Source organism: Alexandromys fortis, unplaced genomic scaffold, assembly GCF_014885135.2.
Source record: "Alexandromys fortis isolate MF-2015 unplaced genomic scaffold, M_Fortis_MF-2015_v1.1 scaffold_44, whole genome shotgun sequence".
In the NCBI taxonomy this organism is placed as follows: Eukaryota; Metazoa; Chordata; class Mammalia; order Rodentia; family Cricetidae; genus Alexandromys; species Alexandromys fortis.
Window position 1 is genome coordinate 10,668,176 of NW_026067921.1, and position 21,979 is coordinate 10,690,154.

A 21,979-nucleotide genomic window follows, 5' to 3' on the forward strand; every position below is an offset into this window, starting at 1 on the left:
AACTGGTCAAAATACATGAATGGAAAAGGCCCGGAACTTTGGAGATAAACACAAATCTCTATAAGTACAAGAACAGCCTATCTGTATAGCTAGTTCCAGGTTAGTCAGGGCTGCATATGAAACCTTTTAATCAAAATAGACAGGCAGACAAAATACAATACCATAATATCATTAAAGAAATAAAAAAAAAAAACTCTTACCTTGATCTCAGCCTAAAAATGGCGATCCTGCCTCCAAAACTCTAAGAATGAGCCTGTCTGAGAGCTGTCTCCTCCATCTTATACCCTCACTGTGCTGGGGTCAAAGGCCTGCACCACTGTGATTAAAGATATGTACTGCCTGCATTCCATGGCAACTAGTGTAGCTACTGAGATTAAAAGTGTGTTACCACTGCCTGGTCTGTAAGATGTATATATTAAAATACAAAGGAATTGCCACTACAGAAAGTCATACAAAAGTCTTTGCCAAATGACAACAATGAAAGAGTTTATAAGACATGCTTAGATATTTTAAATATTCATCCAGCAAGAAGAAAGCAATAACAGTTAAGTTGATCAGCCTAGCTCCCAGAAGCATAATGTTCTGGAGCACTGGCATCTACAGCATATAGCATTAGCCATTTCTCGATTTATCTGGGATTACTGAATAAAGGAAACCATCTTGACCAAGACTATTTGAATGATTCAGGTTAATCTAAAGAGTCTGACGTCAAATCCCTCCCCACTTTGTTCTTATCTTATTTTGGGGTGCAAACTCATCTCTACAACTTGAACCCAGTGATTTTGAAGTTAACTGACATAGTAAAAATTGACTGTGCACCTACTATGCACCTGAACTCTCTTTCTGGACATGAAGATCTTAGACCTAATGTACATAAAACATAAACATAATAAGAGCGGTCACTATTTACATATGGTTTCCCACATACAGTATTGTAAACTATGAAATGTACACATGGTAAATTATGGGAAAGCAGGAAACACCAAGACGATTTTAGGTCAAATTTAACTTGCATCTTAAACGACAAAAAGAAAGTAAACAGAAAGGGGGAAATAAAGAAAATAAGACACAGGGGACCACGTTGTGCTGTAAACAATGGTAGCAGGCCACCAAGAGCAATGGAAGCCAGCATCATTTGGCAAATGCACGGTGTGAATGACATTGATGAGGATTCCATTTTATTAGCTTTGCATGGAAAAAGAGACAGGAAAAAAATCAGCAAGAATGCTGCAGGAGAGGCTGGAGAAAGGGCTCAGTGGTTAAGAACACTTGCTGCTCTGGGCAAGGGTTCATGTTTGGTTCCCAGCACTGATGCAGAAGCTCACAAATGGCTGCAATTCTAGTTCCAGGGTATCAATCCGATGTCCTCTTCTGGACACTATAACCACAGGAATCCACGTAGTTCATATACATAATTGCAGGTACACATACATAAAATAAAAATAAATCTTAAAAAGATGGGTGCAAAAGCCCAAGCCAGAAGAGCAAGAGGAGCAGTGCAATGAAAGGCAGAGGGAAATTTTAGATACACAGGCTCCAGCCTCCAAGTTTACAGACTCAATCAACGGGCGATGGTGGCGCACGCCTTTAATCCCAGCACTCGGGAGGCAGAGGCAGGTGGATCTCTGTGAGTTCGAGACCAGCATGGTCTACAAGAGCTAGTTCCAGGACAGGCTCCAAAACCACAGAGAAACCCTGTCTCGAAAAAGCAAAAAAAAAAAAAAAAAAAAGACTCAATCAATAACGAGTTACACACACATGAAAAAAAAGATGTGAGCCTAATTTACACATGTGCATTGCTCTCTCTTTGTCATTACTTCTTCGGCAATATAGCATAAAAATCTATTTATATAACATTTACAGTATACTAAGTATAAATATTCTAGAGATGATTCAAACTATTTGCAGGGGATATGCACAGGTCATATGCAAATGTTGTTTTATAAGGAGGAATTGCGTGAACATTTTGGCCATTCAATGAGGTACAAGAACGAACACCCTGTGGCTACCAAAGGGTGAGTGCACATAGGGAATATGCACATACAGTTGGTGAGTATCTGGAAAGACCCATGTGTAGATGGCTTGGTTTCCACAGAAGGAAATGGGTTGTGACAGCGTTCTTGGGAGGTAGACCCTTGCTGGAGAATGTAGTTAATAGCATCCCACCTTGGGAAGACGCATAGTTGTTCCTTAGCTCTTCCTAGCTGCCATGAGGGGACAGGCCCACAGCAATGGAGCTGATCATGAAGAGGACCTCTGAAGGAATGAGTGGAAACATACCATTCTTCCCTCTAAGTGACTCACACAGGAATAACTGGCACAAAAAGATAAGTAATTCCCAACGAACCAGAAGAGAATTGGTGGCATGTCTGATACAAGATAATAGGTCAGTTCTAAATATGACTGATTTGGCTGTGGAGATTATTTCTGCCTTGCGTTCCAAAAGTACATGTTTTAGAAAGGTGGATTTTTAAAAGAGAGCAACAATGAAAACAATCTGGGGATGAAATAATCTTCAATGAAGGATTTCTAACCCCATAATTCTAAAATGTCTGCATCAATCACGAAAAAAGGCTAATTTTACAAGCCAAGTTAGTTAACAGAAAAAAATTTCAATGACATAAAAATGAAACAAAGGCACCAATTAGTTTACAAATGAGTCTCATCAAAAGATTTATTAAAAGAAATGAGGTCTAGTGCCTGAAAGCCTACAGTGGCCATCTACCCCTAGCTTTGCTGCGTCCGTGAATTCAGGCTTCTTGCAGTCATACCGTCTCTACCATTTTGACCCTCAATTATTTAAACACGTTCCAACTTTGAATACAATGGTTCCCATGGTGATAGAAATTCTGCAATTAAGGGACACGAGTTACAGGAATGGTTCATATGTCAGTTGTAAATGCCGTGTGACAAGGGAGAAAATACTGGAACTCGGCGTTACATGCTCTGTGAGAAAGCTGAAGGAATCCCCAATGAAGACCCAGGTATTTACTGAAAACAAAATGACTGAGATGTGCACTCTCACTTTTCTACACAAGCTGTGCTTTATGGATGTGGAGGGGGCGATGCAGAGACGAGCAGGAAGGCAGACACACAGACAGACAGACAGAGAGATCGAGGTGCATAATGTGAAATCCATAAAGAATCAATAAAAACTTTAAAAAAGTCACATCCTAGACATTTAGTGTTAAAACAAAATAAATGAAAAACTAAAATTATCAAGAAGTTCAATGTCATGATGAGCCAGTGAAGATATAAGCAGGAAAGTCATTTACCATGAAGATTTGTCAACTGAGATCTTAGTGAGAGGACAACAAGTGATAAACAGGGCAAAAAGAGGATGAGGTGATGCACACCCTCAAACATGCACCCCCCCCCTTTAGTATGGAATACATGTTTCTTTGGAGGAGGCCAACATCCTGATCCCACAGCTAATCAGTTACCACATTAACCTGCACAATAAGTACAAAAGTGGGAAACTCAATAGAAACAACAATGTAATCATGATGCCAGTCGTGTATGCTGATTCATTTCTCTTGACCTGAGAGTCAGAAATCAATATAAAAGCGCAGGGCCATTCTAGATTCCGAAGAAAAATAATTCCTTTTAGGGAACACACCTTCCTAGCATCTGGACCAACATAAAAGAGAGTAGCATCTTGTATTCTCATAGCAAGGTGCTGGGAAAGGAGAGGCAAACACTACCCCAGTCCACAAATGATGAAAGCAAGACTCAAGAGCAGTCATCCTTACTAAGGCTGTTTGGCCCACAGCCAGACTGAAGCCTATGTAAATAGATTCAAACCAATGTGAATGCTCACAGCTGGAAAATAGGCCATCAAAACTAATAAAATATCTTAACATTTTACCTTCCATCTTAATTCTCCACATTCTAGACATCTCTCAAAAATGCCATTATCACTGACTCTCGGGGAGGAGGCAGAGAGGATGATTTCGCTTCCACATCTTCCTTAACCTGTGACAGGCCTGCCCTAATCAGCTTTTATGCACACAGACACACATGCTCCTCACAGGGGCTCCTAATCAGCATGTACCATGCTGAACAGCTGCAGAGGTCTGAAGGGAATTGGCAGAAATGTGCAATGATGTGCTAGCCATCCTGCCAGCCCCCCCCCCCCCCCCGAGGCAGCAACTGCCCTGCCTGCTCCCAGACGCCAGAGCTCATGGGTGTTGACTGTCATAACTGACAGGCCCAGAAGACAGGCAAGTGGTTTCAGGTGGTGAATCAGGAAAAGTGGTTAGCATTAGAAATGCTGCAGCCCAGCAGAGCTGAGATGCATCCAGCTCCCTACATGAGGATACGGTATTCATCATTTACACAATGTCACTGTGGGGGACAAAGCTCAAGTCTTCTCACAAACGGAATTTAATCAAGTCCCTTGCAAAGGAACCAGTAAATGAAGCTGCTCCCACTAAGAAGGCACATAATTGCTTAAGAATTGACATCATGCCTGACACTTGAGGTCAATCCTTTTGTCCTGAGATGGAGGACTTTACAGTGGCCTGACACACAGTCCTTGAGAGCATAGCCCTGGCTAGCCCCCCAGGGCTACTCAGCAGCAGCTGCAAAAGACTGTGATCTGTGTGCCCAGAGATGACACAGAATCACGGCAGGAAAATATGTAAAGGATACTAGTGACTGCCATAATATATGACAGACCTTCCCACATAAAACAATTACGTAATGTCACTTCTGGGTGACTGGACAGGTTTCCTTCAAAAATCCATGGAATTCCTTGGTTGTCTATATGCAACTGTTTATAAGACAGTGAATGAGTGATATGATATCAAGTGGAAGGGATGGAGATGTTAGACATTACATCAGATAACAGGGGATCTGGAAATTGAAAGAGACTTAAAGCCATCATTTGCACTACACTTCATGAATGAATATAGTGCTCTGTCAAGTTTTATACGATGACAAATGAGCCTATTCTCTGAAGGAACCTGAGGAGATTTAAAACTCATTTTAGGGAATCCAGATTGGTGAATTCAACTTACATCCAACTTCAAAATATCCTGCTATGATTTGTCATGCTACTACTAACAATGATATATAATAAACCTATTTATTTATAAAGTTTGTTTAAGATGGGATAGCAAGTAGTCTAGGCTGACCTTTAACTCTTCCCTGCTTCAACTTCTCAAATGCCAGGACAACAGGCATGTTTCACCATGCCCAGACAAGTGATTATATTTATAATTCAAAAGCTAGTATATGTGTGTTGGGGGGGGGGGGGGGGGAGATGTTTGCAATCCCAGAACCTCGGAAAAAAGGCAAGAGTTCAGGGAGACCTTTTGGTACACTGTATGCTTGAAGCTGTCCTGAAAACACTGTATCTTGTCTGTAAGAATGGGTGCATCGCACACTAGCTGAAATCCAGAGTTGTCTTAAACTGTCAAACATCCTAAGTCTACGGGAGGAGTAAATAACATGAGTTTAATGGTGAAGACCAGACCACACTGATGTCTGTGTCACTTCAGGGGGACACAGGATCAAGGGAGATAAAAGCCGAGAGCCATGCTGAGCTGGTTCACCCTTCATTGGCGCTGCTTCTCACTGGACACCACAGCAAGAGAGGTGACACCTGCTGGCCAAACTCCTCAGAGCACACAAGGGAAACCATGAGCCCCAGGAACCCTAGTGGCTTAACAGAATATAGCCAGGCTCCAAAAGATAAAAGAGAGAGAGAGTAGGCAGAGTCAGAGGAGAAGCCATGTAGCCTCTAGAAGGAGGCTTTAAATACTCAAGTACTCCAGCAGGAGACAGACGCACCGGAACTTTGCATGTAAGACACAACCATGTGGTGAAACAAAGATTAATAAATATGGGTTAATTTAAGATACAAGAGTTAAGACAGAAATATACTTAAGCTATTGGCCAAACAGTATTGTAATTAAGAGATTTTTGTGTGATTATTTCAGGAGTATGGGTGGTCAGGAAACAAATAAGCAGGCTCTGGCAACACAGGGGTGCTGCAGAGGTAAGGGGAGAATATGGGGGAGGACTGGGAGGTGAGCGGAATTGGGGTGCATTGTATAAAATACCCAAAGAATCAATAAAGAAATGTTTTAAAAAAAAAAAAAAAAGACCAGACCTAACTAGATGATAGTATTCTGAAGTACTATAGTATGCAGAAGATATTATAATATAAACAACAACCCATAATATGAAGTCTCTAAACTAAAACATGCTTTAGAGTCCCTTCCTGAACAGCCATCCCATTTGTTTTCTTTGAACTGGTCCTGGACTTTGGAATAAGAAGTCGGGGGAGGGGGGGAGTAACAGGATAAGGACATGCACTCTAGCCCTTAGACTGCAAAGTCAACATACTACCCAGCAAGCAGCCTTTACAGTGGCTCCTGAGAAGCCACCCAACTTCTGCTGTTGGGTATTGTCCATTAAAGTCCCTGCTGTTCAGTAGCTGGAGTAGGGGCTACTGGAAATGTCAAAGGCCAGGTAGAATTAACGTACAATCCATTTCCCTACACATATTATTAACAGAGAACAGGACTTCTCTCTCCTGCTTCTCAGAAGTAGAAGAAACACACAAAAAGCAGCAACTTTCCCTCACTACTAACTCCCATGGTCCCATACTTATAATGGAGGTGGCTGGAGAGAATAGAAGAGCCAAATGAATGCAGCATGGGGCAATACGCAATTATTGAAACTGGAATTGAGCCTGGAACATGCCGTGAGAGCACTGACAATCAAACTATGGTCAGGGCCCCAATTTTAAACATCTCCCAAAGGGGACCACTTCCTGACACATAGACACACCTCTCTTCATATCAAAGTAATTCCACTAGACTTGGTCGGGAGTATCATCTGCTGCTAAAAAGCCTAGAAAGAACCTGGTCTAAAATTATTGCTCCTAAAGCATGAGACCAAGTCCAAATGTTTACAAATGCATGCTCATCACTTACCTTCTTCCCGATGAGCTTTTTTCGAAGGAATTCCCGGGCCTCAAACATGTAGGGAATGTCATACAGGGGACGCAGCTTCTTATTCTTATCCTGCCCCAAAACAACAACAACAAAAGCTATTAAGAATGGAAAAAAATTAACAAAGGGAATACTGTAACACACAGGAATATATGTGAGCATGTTTCCTAGGATCACAAATAGTAACTAAGTGCTAGACCATATAACTAGTTACTAAATTGTTGGTTGAAATGGTTCTCAACTGGCAGGTTCAAAAGGAGTGAGTGTAGTGATCCAAACTGGAAATGAGCAACACTGAAGAAATTCAGTATACCCTGGAACCCACTGGACACACGTAAGCACACACTAAATCTAACTTCAAAACTGCCTTTAAGTGCCAACCAACTACTAACTATATATAAACTAGCTAATATATATATATTATTTTATATAAACTAGGTGATATGTAAATTTATACAAAAATATACTTACATATTAGCTACTTTATATACAGCTGGACTCAAAACAAAATGTAATACAAGAGATCCTAGATACAAAGTAGCAACACCAAAGATGTGCTAAGAATTCAGGGAAATGAAAAGAAAGAAGTGATCCAGCAGAGGTTTGTTGACATAAAATCTAATGTATTTTCAGGGCAAAAACAGAGCAAGGAAAGAGAGGGAAAGTTTTTTTTTTTTTTTTTTTGGGGGGGGGGGGTTGAGTCAGGGTTTCTCTGTAGCTTTTGGAGACTGTCCTGGAACAAGCTAGCTCTTGTAGACCAGGCTGGTTTCGAACTCACAGAGAGCCGCCTGCCTCTGCCTCTGGAGTGCTGGGATTAAAGACATGTGCCACCCCCACGAGATGTGGAATATATTTTCAATGTGTACAACCTGGCTCATCACCCTATGGACCTACTACACTCCTCTTCCAAGGTTGCTCCAAACAACCGTCACCTGCAGATGATGAGAAAGTCTTGATAAAGTGAGAGGAGTAGGAATAAATAGAACTTAAGAGCTATGAGAACCTTTTAAAGAAATGAATTATCAGAATCTGACAACTCAGAGAACAGAGGAAACAAAATGGTAGACATACAACACTGAGTCATGATGATAGGGCTAAGAAGTCCAGAGCGGCCTGCCTTTGGTGGGGGTGGAAACTGGGGAGATGTGCTTAAAAAAGAGATTGTATCCAGTCTGATATGGTGACTTCAGAGTCTCTTTCACATGGGGCTTGAAGTTCCAAGACAACAAAGATCCTACACATTTCTTTCTTCACAGAGGACCTCCCGTTTAGTATGTGCTCGGGTTAAGTGGGTATTTGTACCTTCTTTCAAGTAAAGAGCTTCCATCATTTTAATGCTTTATTCAAAACTCATCCTAATGTCAACATTAAGGAAAAGGAAAATGAAGTAGGTGCTTCCTCTCAGAAGCTCACTAAGCTTTGATGTATTGAACACATAAGAAATTTCAATTCAGTGCCATGGACAAGAAAATCTCTTATGAGAATGTAAATAATTCTATCAGTTACAAGAAATTTTGAGCATCACATTCATCATCCCACTGTCATCGACTTCCTCTGTGGAATTAAAGAAAAAGAAAAGGATTGTTGTCCCAGCAATTATCAGAAAGAGAAGGCATATAATTTCAAGAGCTTGAGTGTCCGAACTCAGAAAAATGTCCTGCATCAACAGGACCAGTACCTATGCATATGTATGATCCTAACATGAGAATTACACAGCCAATTCTCAGAACAGGAGAAGAATCAAAGTGGACGTGCTGAGTAGGAGCTGCCCGGTCTAAAGGGAATGATGGGTAATTTTTAAAAAAGTGTATTTATAAATATTTTATAAATGTCCTGAAAGTCAGGTATAATCAAGGGACCACAAATTAAGAACTTGTTGTGCAGCAGGAAATAAACCAACCTCAGAAATTACAGAAACCCGAATCTAAAAGTTCAGGTTCCTCCCCGAGGTTCCTAGGGAGAAGAGACCCCCAAGCAGTCTGCAGTTGATGGATGGAAGTACACGGACCCGGCTTACACCCGACATCACTCATGGGAGGGTGGGCTGCTCTGTGGTGAGGTAAGCTTTGGATCATTTGTGCTCCTTTAAGGACCATACCCACTTCTGTAAAACCAGTAAATTCTTTGTTTTGCATAGATGAACTTTGTTGAAACTGTCTCTTTGATCCATCATGAATAGACGTTTGCTGCATATATAACATTTAACACAGAAGTACTGAAAAGAGTTACTGATGACACTCAATGGCACAGAAGAACTGCTGACAGATTTTAGTTATGAGCAATGGACAGGATTTTGTTTTGTTTTTCAGTAAGGAGATTCAAACCTGAGTTTGCACATGCTCGGAAAGACCTCTACCACTGAACTCCAGCCCAGTTCCAACAGGATTTTTAATAAAGACAAAAATCAATCGTTATCAGAATCAGCCCTCAGGAATAAAACAGAACCAATGGATTCACACTCACCAAGCAAGAGAGAAAAATCTATTTACAAAGAAGAGCAGTATGATTACAAAAGTCTTAGTGAACAAAAATGTTTTAAATTAATTGAACAAAATACCGATGTTTACCATTCACAGCCTTACGCCGTGCCATGAAGTCTGAATTTCCATTCCTTACCTACCTACATACCCTGAACCTCCACACAGGAATGAGAAAATGACACTTGACTGTAACGCTAATACTAAAATTGAAAGGCAAGAAATATAATTCTGGAAAGTATCCCAGAGAAGGCCACAGGATGATATATACATTTTTATGTAAACAAGAATAATATTTTCAAGGTACTCTTGGGGACGGGACTGATACAAAATCCTCTCAAAAGAAGAAAAGTGAGGAAACAGTATGCCAGCAAGTACCCTAATAATAAACAGGGGAACTCGGAGTCTGATTATGTCTCTCATGGTGCTAGGAAAGAACAAACAGCACAAGCAGAAAACAGGGACAGCAAGGGCAAACAGAACGATCTTGTTACTCTAACCCGGCAGAACTAGGAGCTATTGACATCTACAAACATCTTACAACAGAGATATTAGAAGTCCCTAAGAAGCCACAAAATAAAAGCAATTCCTCTAAATCACCAGGTACATAAAAGCCTTTGAAATCTCTAAGAGGCAATTGAGGTATGGAATGTATTCTGGGGAAAGAGGACTGCAGCTGAATCTTCTGCTAAAAAGGACTGTCTACTTTAGATTCTAATTTACATGGAAATATTTTTTTCAAAATAAAAATAGAAGAGAATGCTTGCTTTATCTGGTAGGCGAATAATACACAAACCAATATGTGCTGTGATCACCATTCCTCCTGAGAACTGACATTGCGTGTAGGCCCTGCAATGACTCACATTAGAGACAGAGAGATAACTGCAATCATCTGTCCCCCTCCTCTAGCAGGAGGCCCAACACCCACAGCTCAGCACATGAAGATACATCTGGCCTTTTGACAGGAGGCATTTTATTTTAGGCCAGTAGCCATAACAGGAAAATGTGGGGTCAAAGATCTTTTGAAGTACAAAACAGAGACCTCCTGTCAAATCCTTGCTTTCAGGCTTTTCCAATCCTATCCCTAAAATCTCTATTCATAAAATAGGACACTTGAGTGGAGTGCTGCTGACATGTTATGCTTGGGCAGGTTTACTGAGATTACACTTTCTGAGATTAATGGGAGATTCAAGGAGAAGAGGTCATCTGAATTCAAGCAAAGAGACTAAGTGCAAATCACAAGTACTGGGTGGGTTCAAGACAAGACAGAGATAATAGGCCTCCAGAACAAACAAGGGAGAAGCAGCTTATTTCCCAGCAACCTCAATTTACATTCCCCACTCAAAATACTTAAAGGGATGTGATTGACATCAGGATCACCATTATCTTTGGAGGAGAGTTTACACTGTAACAAGGGAAGCCAGATACAATGGAAAATTAATATAGCAATCTAGGTAGAACATGATGCTATACTACTACAAATGGGTGGAAGCAGCAAAGAGGTAAGCTGTGGTCAGAAAGAAACACAAGAATTGAAAGACAGATACTAAATAGAACGTGAAATGTGAAAGGAAGGCAAAAATCAAGGATGACTTTTGGATCCAAAGAGTAGGGGACATCAAATGAAGAGGGAGACCAGATGGTGTGGACTAGAGAAAGAAGCAAGAGCAGGAGCTGAGTTGTGGTCTTGCAAGCTTCATCTACTAAGATCCATGTGGAGATAAGTGGACAGCTGGATGCACAAATGTAGAATTGGAGTGTGTGTGAACCGGTTTAATAGTCTGAAAGCTGCAGCATGTAGAGTGGTAACTGGCTCCTCCGGAACCTGTCTAGCACTGAGAGGTAACGAATGTGTACAGGGAGAGAGGGGAGCTAAAAAAAGTGATGGAGCAGATGGACTCATCAGTTGTATCAAATACTGAAATGTGAACTAAGCAAGATAGGGGTGAAGGTTCAAATTCTGATACCAGCTAAGAGTGGTCTTGGTAAATTCAGCAGGGTAGTTCTTGGGGATAATGCTATGCCCAAATCTGCTAAGTCCCCCAAAAGCCAAGATGGAGACAGAGTCCCGTACGTAAAAGCAAAGAGCCTTTATTTTATGCAAGTTTGCAAACTGAATTTCTCTGCACGTCCAATGTACTGGAATAAACGGAGAGCCCCGAGCTCAGTTACAGTAGGGTTTTACAGTAGTCGTAAAGGTGTGGGTGAGGGGTGTCTGAAGTTTAGGACCCCTGAGTGGCTGACATTTGTCTAGGGGTGTCTTAGTGAGTGTGTGCTGGCAGGTGATCCTATCTACAACGGTTGGAACATTAGGCATTTCCTTTCTGTGGTCTGTCCTTGGGTGGTGCTCAGGTAATCTCAGTTTATGGTCATTCCTGCAACCAGGTATTGCTTCAAGGTAAACTACTGAGACTCAGGCCTCCATTAAACTTATCACCTACTCTGGCAGGTGATAAAGGTTGAAGTAAAGAACGTCATTTGGGTGATCTGTTCATATTTAGCTTATCATGGCTGACTCCTACAATAGTATGAATAAAAGTCTTATTAGAACTAAAAATGAATGTATTGAGAGAAAATTTCTGAAAATTGAGAGAAAGCAAACAAACTAGTTGTGCTGAAAACAAACAGAAATGAAGTGAGAGCTGGAAAAAATAGGGTGAAGAGTTTGAGGTTTCAGATGAGAGAAATGACAGGCAATAGCCCAGCAACGAAAAGATGAGTGTTATTAGATTGAGACAATGACCACTAAAGCAGTGTTGTTAAACACCAAAGGGGGCAATGGCTTTACACGGACAGCAACCTATTGCTCGTCTACATTTGTATAGATGAAAGTTTCTTTTAGGTTGAGGAACAGGAGGTGAGGTGGAATCTTTTTTCTGATTTTTCAGATAAATTCACTCATGGTTAGAAACGCTGACAAACTGGAAAAAAACACTGATGAGAAAAGAAGCAAAGACTATATTCAGATACTTTACTAAAGAACTCAAAATGGTAAGCGATAAAAAAGGAATAATGTTAATAACCAAAGAAACTACGTTACAACTGTAACATTGACGAAAATTCTTAGGGAAAGAATATGGAGGAACTGAAAATGCCCTTTACCTACTGACAGAAATATAAAATGTCGCTCATGGTACTGCACACTGATGTCGGGATGGCACACCCCTCTAATTAATGAATGCTACTTACAGTGTAGACCCCAGGCCCCATGCAGAAGACATGTATATCAATATCCATATCAACACTGTGCATAGTGTGGTCATGTAATGGAATAAAACAATCATGCTGAATTAGAGCAACAAAAACATGTAATAAATTTGAAAATATTGAAAAAGAAAAGAAAGTTACAGAAAGATACAGACAAAGAGTATTATCCTATTATTAATAGAACCATGTCAGCAGCAAAGTTATAAACATATACACAGATATGACACACAGCTAATAGCTGCTGATACAGAACAGAGGAAGATAAAGGATAGTGGGCTAACAGGGCTAATGATGATATGCAGGGACTTTCGTACATAAATGTAATACGTGACATTAAGGAGCAAATATGGGATAATATCAAGGCTGAAACAGAAGCTGGGTGTTTATTACCACGAAACCTAGCTGATCACGTCCACCCATTCCTCACCACGTCTTCTACTTTTATTCCTGTGTGCAGCAGACTAACTGGCTGCTATTCCCCTCACAAAACACACATTATATTCTTGTTCTCTATCAAAACAAGGGGAAAAAAAGCCAGTCCGCACAGATGTGGCTTTCCATGATGCAAAGGGAATATTTAACTACAAAATGTGCTATGAAATAAATAGGGTCAGTAAGAAGTTTGACTTTTGTCTTAAAAATAAAACAAACTATAACACATTAATTAATGTAGCCAAGCAGAATCACACTCTGTGATGATCTTAAAATTGTTGAATTAAAATAAGAACAGACATGATCAGACTTAAATGAATAAAATTTCAAACAGTAAATAATGGACCCGTCCCAGAAGCTCTGCCTCACATGGCTTTTTAATAAACAAAGGCTGCAATTTCCATTTGAATTATAGACTTAAAATAGGAACAGTATCACATGCCCTGGGCATATTTACAATCAAGGACCTTTCAATTCCCTTGACAGCCAGGAGACAGGTCCACAAGGATAGCACTGGTTTGTAGTCCTGAACACAGAGAGCAGCACATTTCTACTATTTAAAGTCTGCTAAGCACAAAGCTACACGGAAGGAGAGGTGAAGTTTAAACGAGTAGCTCCCTTCGCCAAACGAGAGTGTGCACACAAGCTACACATACCAGGAGTTGTTGCACTGGGGGTAGGGCGGGGGTGGAGGAGAGTTTTATTTCTTAACTAGCTCTATGTGTACTCCTCACTCGAAATACATCTTAAGAATAAGCAAGACACAAATATGGGTAAGTACTAAATTTACAACCAATACATTTCATACAAATCCCAGGGACCGAAAGAAAAAAGTGAAGGTCTATAAGCAACACTTGAAAATGCTGGGAAGCAAAAAAGAAAGAATAACAAATGGGCTTAGTCTAAAAGCCAATGTCATGAAAGAAAAAAGAGATCAGAGGTTTAGAAAAGCTGGAGTGAAGAAAATGGCTCAGTAAAAATACCAAGTAGGTTAATAACAATTGGGGAATTCAATACTCCTTGACCTTCTACACAGATGACAAATGGTGACACTCAAGTACTGATGGGAAGACAGTTTCCAAATATTCCTCAGTACCAACTCATCTAACACTAGGAGTAGATTCTGAGATTCTATTACAGTGCAAGCCAATGTGACCACACCCAAGCAGAGATCAGGCAGGCAGACACTCACTCTTTCCCGAAGGCCAGTCTTACACTACCATGGTAACAAGAAAGGGGCAGAGGAAGTGGCAATTCCACAAAACGGTCCCAGTTATAAATGTCTCCTGGCAAACTGCCAGCAGAACAGTGCCACAGAACCAAAAGGGTGAGTGAAGTAGAAATGAAGGCAGCCTGTGTCCTTGAAAGGACTGACCCCTTATCTCCAGTGCACAGCACAGGATGATATTCCACAGGAACCTGCATATCCCAAAATTAAGGAACCATTTTCAAGACTATCATGTAGGAAAAAAAAGTCTCCCTTAAGAAACTGCTCTTCTACTCAATTACATAAGCCAACTAAGGGCCTCTTCAGAAGTGCTTGCTATTTATTGCTCACATGCAGTGAGAAAGGGGAGGAAAGAGAACAGACAGTCAAAGTGGGAAGGAATTGGCCAAATGCCAACCCCCACCCCTAAAGACACTATCAAGACTTTAAGAATAAATAGCTTGAAGGCTCTAAGGGTCCTAACCACTATTCAAGTAGCAAACCTTACGAGTCCCCTAACCTCACTGCAAAAGCTTCTGCAGGAAGGAGGATGGGTAGAATAAAAGAACAGCAAGGCACCTCACAGACCTAAATGCCAAAGGGAGCCAAGAATTGCAAGTAAGAGACTGTGCAGCAAACAGAAAGGAGGGTCTCAAATTTACCGGGGGAAAAAAAAAACCTTTAAAAAATTAAAAAAGGGGGGCCCGGGACCTGCCCCATCTGTCCTTCCTGCACAGGTGTGACTTCCCACCTTTCCTCCACCCACAAATGCTCGGAGAAGAAAAATCTGCTCTGATGAGGAACAATGGCAGCACCACCTTCTGTAGAGGAGTGGAGAGGACCTAAGAGACAAGTCCGAGATAAGAAAACAGCAAGGACGGGGCACACATCAAAAGAACAAAGTTCAAGGTCAGTACCCCAGAAGACAGCCATGAAATGAGGTGCCATTCCTCAAACGTCTCCTGGCACTAGGTAATCGGGAATGAGCGGACCACTTGCTGCCAAACAAATAATGGGAGTCTGGTTCCTGACTATGGTAGGAGCTACAGGTCTACCTGGTGTGGTGATTGGCTTCAGTTCACTCCAATGACTGTCAACATGATCATCTAGCTCTTTAAATGGTTTTGCAGTGAAAGTAAGGCAAAAAGATAAGTTCTCATCTAATTGAGAAAATAAGTGAACTCTAAGTTCGTGCTTAGAAAGCAGGCTGGAAAATACAAGTTCCATGGGAAAATCTATTTAGCTGCGTTAAGTTTTACAACATCAGACATGGTGTTAACAAGAGAGCTAACGTCAAGAGAGAGAAGAGATAAAGCGTGGTTACAGCACTAATCACTTCCTACATTAGTACTATAATTTAATTACTTCACCATGGTCTTATCTTACCAGCCACACCTCACAAGGGAAGGTGTGTGTGTGTGTGTGTGTGTGTGTGTGTGTGTGTGTGTGTGTAGATCTATGGTTTCTAAAATGTAACCAGCACGGGGCCACACCATTGCAAAGTGTCAATGGTGAATAAAAGAAGAAAAAATGGAAATATTTCTGTCAACTCAAATGTACTTACTGTGATAATGGGACTAAGTAAAACCGATACAGCTCTAAGTGGGTTAAAAAGGAGAGAGTTGCCACTGAAGCTCCATAACATGGTTGGCAAATCCAATGAATAAGGCCTCCCTCATATTACATTAGCTGACTAAGAATACTGGCCATTAATGATCGTATCAGAGCACCTAGGCTTGAAATCTCACTGCACAACTGTGAAAATAAAAGCCAAACAATCAATATGCTCTTTTTAATTTAGCCTGGTTTCTAAGACAGAATGTCTATGAACTCTAAACAGACCTTGTACTTCCCATCCTCCTCCCTCTGCCTTCTGAGATCTGGTAATAGAGAGAAGCATGTGTGTCCATGTCCTGTTTCATTATATCTTTAAGGCAATTGCCTGTCTCTTTACAGGTTTAATACAATGAACTGGAATCTTTGGCTTGGGGCGGGGGTGGGAGACATGACACAATCTGCCAACAGCCAATAGATCAGAAAATCAGAAATCCTTACAGAAACCAACTACAGGATAGCTGAACTGATAAACTGAAAATGCCCCCACTGTAACAATTCAACACTAAATATATTGCTACAATTAAATCAAACAAGTAACTACCTGAGATGAAGTAAAGAAAGAAAAGAGAAAACAACCAACCCCTCATAAATCTAAGATGAATTCTAAACAAAAAATATTTTGGAGCTAAGATGAAAGAAAGCTGGGGCTATAACTTAGTGTTGGAGTGTCTGCCTAGCAAGCATGAAGTCCTGGGTTCATCTCCAACACCAAAAAGAAAAAAAAACAAGGAGCTCAGGATGCAGCTCAGTGGCTGAATGCCTAACTGGGACCCCGGCTCTGCACTGAGCTCCACTGCAACACACTAAACAAATCAACAGGGGAGAAGGAAAGGAAAAAGCAGTACAAGATTGCCCCGTCCTTCCTTTGTTCTGGAGGAGTAACAGTCAGAGAGATACGACAGGGATGAGGTTTTGCTAAATGAAATGAAATCAGCTGCTGTTCAAATGAACAGATGGAATAGAGGAAAAATGAAAAATAATTAGCATCTCTGAGAAGAGTCTCTTTTCTACCTAGCTAAAAACTCTTGAGACGAACTAGAAACTTGAGTCAGTGTTAAAGAGGAAAAGTCCTTCACTGGACTACTACAACAAGCCAGAGTTTACAGGCAGAAGAGAAAAGGAGACGGTTAAAGTATTCCTCAAAGACAAGAGCTCTGCTGGGATGTAGCTGAGCGATAGAGCATACACAAAGGACTGACTTTGATCCCCAGAAAAAGACAAAAGTAACAGTAATAGATAAATAATGAAAACTTAAACAGTGAAGGCAAAAGGTAACAGAGGTTTTGGAGATAGAATATAAGTATCCTATATACAGCAGGGACCAGTTAGCTCACTACTGACTCTGCCCTACTGGCACCGCATTCCTTTTCATTAAAGGCTCAGAATTAACCAACTGGCCTCAAATCATCTTTTCTAGTAATGTTAAAATCTTCTCCTCCATTTATTGCCCATCATACCCATGCTAAAAACGGAGAGTCAATGTCCTCAGAAGAACAGCCCTGGTAAAGCACAGGCTAGAACCAGGTGAAAGCATCCAGCACAGCAAAGTGCTAACACAAGCCCTCACACAGCTCTCGATAAGAGAAAGGATTAGAGCAGAAATACATCTCTTACAATAGGACACTCATGTTCTCTACAACCAACAAGAGATGGGATGGGTCTATTTGGAGATTGTATCATTCTGTAGATTCTCTTTGTGAATATCTTTTCTTCACCATATTAAAAATGATAATTATAAAAGTTTCTTCCTAGAACAACACAGGAGGAAAAATGATGCTCGGTATGACAATATTATTTAGCTGGTGTCAGAGGAACCTTCAGCTGAGCCAGAGTGCCAGTCAAACGTATGCAACAAATTCTTTTGCATTTCAAAACAGGAGAATGAATTATGTAAGTGCACAGCAGAGAGACTTCCCTTTAGACACCAACTTTCTGTTTGGCCAGTTGCATCCCTCCAAGGTTTAAATGTCTAGTACCACCAAGCCAGCCTACTCTCTACGACAGGTACCCATCGAATATCACACAATGAAGACCACTTTCCTTTACTGTATGGTGTACATGGCATGAACCAAAAGACAATACCATTTACCACTCACTAATATAATGAAGAAAAATGGGCAAGTGAAGAGAAAAGAGACTATGAAACACACACAAAATATGAAATACCACAAAACACCACAAACCCCTCATACACACACGCGCGCACACACACAAACACACACACACACACATGCATACACGCACACTGAGCGCCCAGCAGTCACAACAGTTTCACTATAGATAACACATGAAGAAAGGACCTTAGCAAGTGGAGGTTGTTGTTAGATGTTCTTCACCACATCTGAAACTGACCACAGAGCACCTGTTTGTCTCCTATTGCTGCCTTTGATTGGGCCCCGTAAACAAGTTCACAAGTAACAGAAGCCCAGAGGGTAGCGATCTGTGAGTGCAGCCGGGCAAGCACAGCCTGGGCTCTGACTCCACAGCTGTTTGCCCTGGGAAGAACTTGAGACTGGCACACAGATCTCGAAGAATAATTTTTCAATTCTCCAGATAAAGCCATAAAAGAAAATGAAATTGTGCCTATTTAAGAATATTTTTATGGGAGCTGGAGAGGTGGCTCAGAGGTTAAGAGCACTGACTGTTCTTCTAGAGGTCCTGAGTCAATTCCCAGCAACCACATGGTAGCTCACAACCAACTGTAAAGAGATCTAGTGCCCTCTTCTGACCTAGAGGGATACATGCAAGCAGAACATTGTATGAATAATAAATAAACAAATCTTTAAAAAATATTTTTATGCCCACCATATCACCATTAATCATGACAACTAGACATTAAACTTAACTGTTGCTGGTCTCCTAACTTTTGCCACAAACTGAGCCAACACTACTCCAAATTTCCTTTTAAAATTACAGTAAAGCAAAATGAAGTGCTTGGTGCCTGCTGTGTGACTGGCACATTAACATACAATTCTGTAAAAATCCACACAGCAATCAACAGAGCTGGAATTGTGAGCTTTACTTCTGAGCCCTGAAAAATTCCATGTTCAGAGAAACAGCATGCACCAGTAAAACACATGTCAGTGTAAAAGACTTTATGCCGCTGGGTTCATCTTATCCTTTCAGTATTCCCATATTCTGCTACTCTTCTTTCTATTTGCATTGTTTAACCAACTCATGTGGTCTGTTTCCTGTCTTTATGTGACACAGTAGCCAGAAGTATTCTCTGTATAACTGACTAGAGGACAGCAGTGATTCAAGTCTCTTTTGAACCTGGAGCCTCACATGTGCAAGGCTTTACTAGCCCCTGTCTCCAAGGCTCTGATAAACCCATTCCTGAGAGATCAAACTCTGTTACACCCGTGGCCAGATCCACTGTGCATATGTGCACAAACACCCAACCAAAAAGGCCATTGCACATGAAAAAGCTTCCATAGTTCAAATATGTGATGGCAGAGAAATAAATGTTTGCAAGATTTAACAACTGGCGAGGAGTAAAGCACAAGTCTTCCAAGCCAGAATGTATCTAATCTACAGAGCCTGCAAATTACACAGTAAGGGTACAACTCTTCTTGAACAACTCTACTGAACACTCTCATGGCACTGAATCATTCAGTGGCTTTAAAGCCCAACCACAAGGTAAAGAAGGAAAACTCAAGTTAATTTCAACATGCCAATATGGCTACTGTATTATGGAGCAGGATGTGAATAAAGTAAGGACTGGTACAGACAGCAAAACTCAGTGGAAACCTGACAACAGCAGCCCAATACATTTCTCTACAATTATTGGTCTTGCTAATACTTTGTTATTCGGTGAACTCTAGAAATATCTCTTAAGGCAACTGTTGAGTTGGGGAGGTAAGGGAATAGAGTTCACTAGTCCCAGCTGTGGGAGAAAGGCAATGGAAATTGCTACTTCACAGAATTAGTTACAAAATGAAAAAGGTTAACAAGTGTGTTTCACAGAAATGTGTGTATACATAACACACTTTGTGTTTTGTGTGTTTTACCATAATGAAAATAAAAATGAGCACATTCAAGATAATAGTCCACTGACTTTTTAATCTAAGATAAACATCAGGCATGTGATCAAATTCAATTTCCACACTACTATGAGAATTTTCAGATACAAATATTGATATTAGGTTGAGCGCTAAGAGATTACTCAGTTATAATTTATGAACACAATTGATCGAGTTGGCACATATCTGATCCCAAAAATGATCTTCAAACTGTCTGCTTCTTGAATGCGCCCCATAAAACCACCATTTAGTCTCTTTTTATATTATTTATTTACCTGAGTGTGACTGTCGTCTCAGTTAAAGTCAATTAAATCAATTTATCAATTAAAAAAATCAAACGTTTTGCAAAAACATGTTCAAGCCTGTCTCCTAACGCTTGGGAGACAGAGAAAGGTGGAACTCTGGGAGTTCCAGGCCAGCCTGAGTCACACAGTAAAATCTTGTCTTAAATAAACAAACTAACTAACAAACAAACAACAAGATCATGCTCAAACACCACAACTGCTTCGCAAGAAAACTTCTTTGAATTATATGGTCAAACCTCCTCTCTTTCCTCAGCATATATGGCCCAAGCAGGTACATGCGTCCCTTATATCCTTCAAGAGCAAAAGCACCATATTGGCTTCTTGATAAAAAACACCATTCTGATGCAAGATGTCCTTCTGTATGTGACTGCTTCATAAATAAAGCTGTTTTGGTCAATGGCTTAGCAGAGTAAAGCCAGGCAGGAAATCCGAACAGAGATAAAGAGCGAGTGTGGGCAGAGTTGGAGGGGCACCATGTAGCCGCCAAAGGAGAGAGATGCAGGCAGAAGCCATCAGAACCTTTCAGGTAAGCCACAGTTTGTGGTGACACACAGATTAACAAAAATGGGTTAAATTAAAATGTACAAGTTAGTTAATAAGAAGCCAAATAGTATTGTGATTAATAAAGTTTCTGTGTGATTATTTGGGTCCAAGCAGCCCAGAAACAAAGGAGCAGCCTCTGTTTACACCCATTTAATTCTCAATTATATTATATTTATATTAAATATGAATATTATATTTATATTAAATTATATTTAATTCCTTTTTACAAAAAGGAGAGGCTCAGAGGAGTGGAGTTCCTTGGACACACTACTCGGAAGACAGACAAGAATCAGAACCAACCCCAAGATCAATGGGCACTGGAGACTATAACGAGGCAACTAAAATCCCCATGCCTCCTTGGTGTAAGAGAAAAGCAGCTGTGTTCCTTTTGTCTAAGCACTAAGCCCTTGCTCCTAGAAGAGCAGAGCTCAAGTGTGAGGAGAAAAGGGAGTGTGTGAACCAACTCCCACTCTCTGGGAGAGCTGGACAAGGTGACCTCCTCACCTGGACCTGGGCTCTCCTAACCATTAGATGACAAGAATGCCGGGCAGCTCTGACAAATGCTGCTGACTGTGAGAAAACTACCCAGGGTCACTGCTAATGAGAAAGCCAGAGCATCTTGCCACCCAGCCACACAATGTTTACCTAATAAATCTTACAGATTTGAGCACAATCCAAGATCAGGAGGTTACTATAAAACAAAACACCAACAAACTAACAAAATAAAATACACAACCACACCAGTCTGAAAATCTTCATCATTACTTCTATGTCCTTAAAAGAGATAATACATAAGAGTTTGCCAACAGAAGGAATCTAATGTAAAAGAAAAAGCATAACCGAATGTTTCTTTCTCAATGTTCTGATGGCAACACCTAACTCTTACTCTGAGGATACTCCTCATTTTACAATGTTGTGACTTTATTTTTATAACTTTCAGTGAGGAAAAGTACACAGCAGAGAGGTCCCCAACCTGAGTTAAATGGAGAGCCAAACTTAGTAAGCAGATCTAACAACTAATGTAACAAGCAGATTATGAGAGAAACCAACCTCTATACACCTGACTTTTTGAAGCGTGCATACTAAAGTTCCTAGAACGCAGATATGTATATGTATATATATANCATGACTGAGTGTGCACAGTTCAATGCCCATGGTAGCAGATACACCGTCCCTCGTGTAGACTTCTGAACTATAATGAGTC

The 21,979-nt window shown here is 40.7% G+C and overlaps 1 protein-coding gene across 1 annotated transcript in view; it reads right to left on the bottom strand.

Annotated features, from left to right (window-relative positions):
* The window catches only part of Snd1 (staphylococcal nuclease and tudor domain containing 1), a 399,970-nt gene that overhangs the window by 245,350 nt on the left and 132,641 nt on the right, over positions 1-21,979 (bottom strand). The window contains exon 11 of the mRNA XM_050141445.1: positions 6,948-7,037. Within this exon, the coding sequence (XP_049997402.1) occupies positions 6,948-7,037 (90 nt within the window). The remainder of the gene's footprint in view (positions 1-6,947; positions 7,038-21,979) is intronic.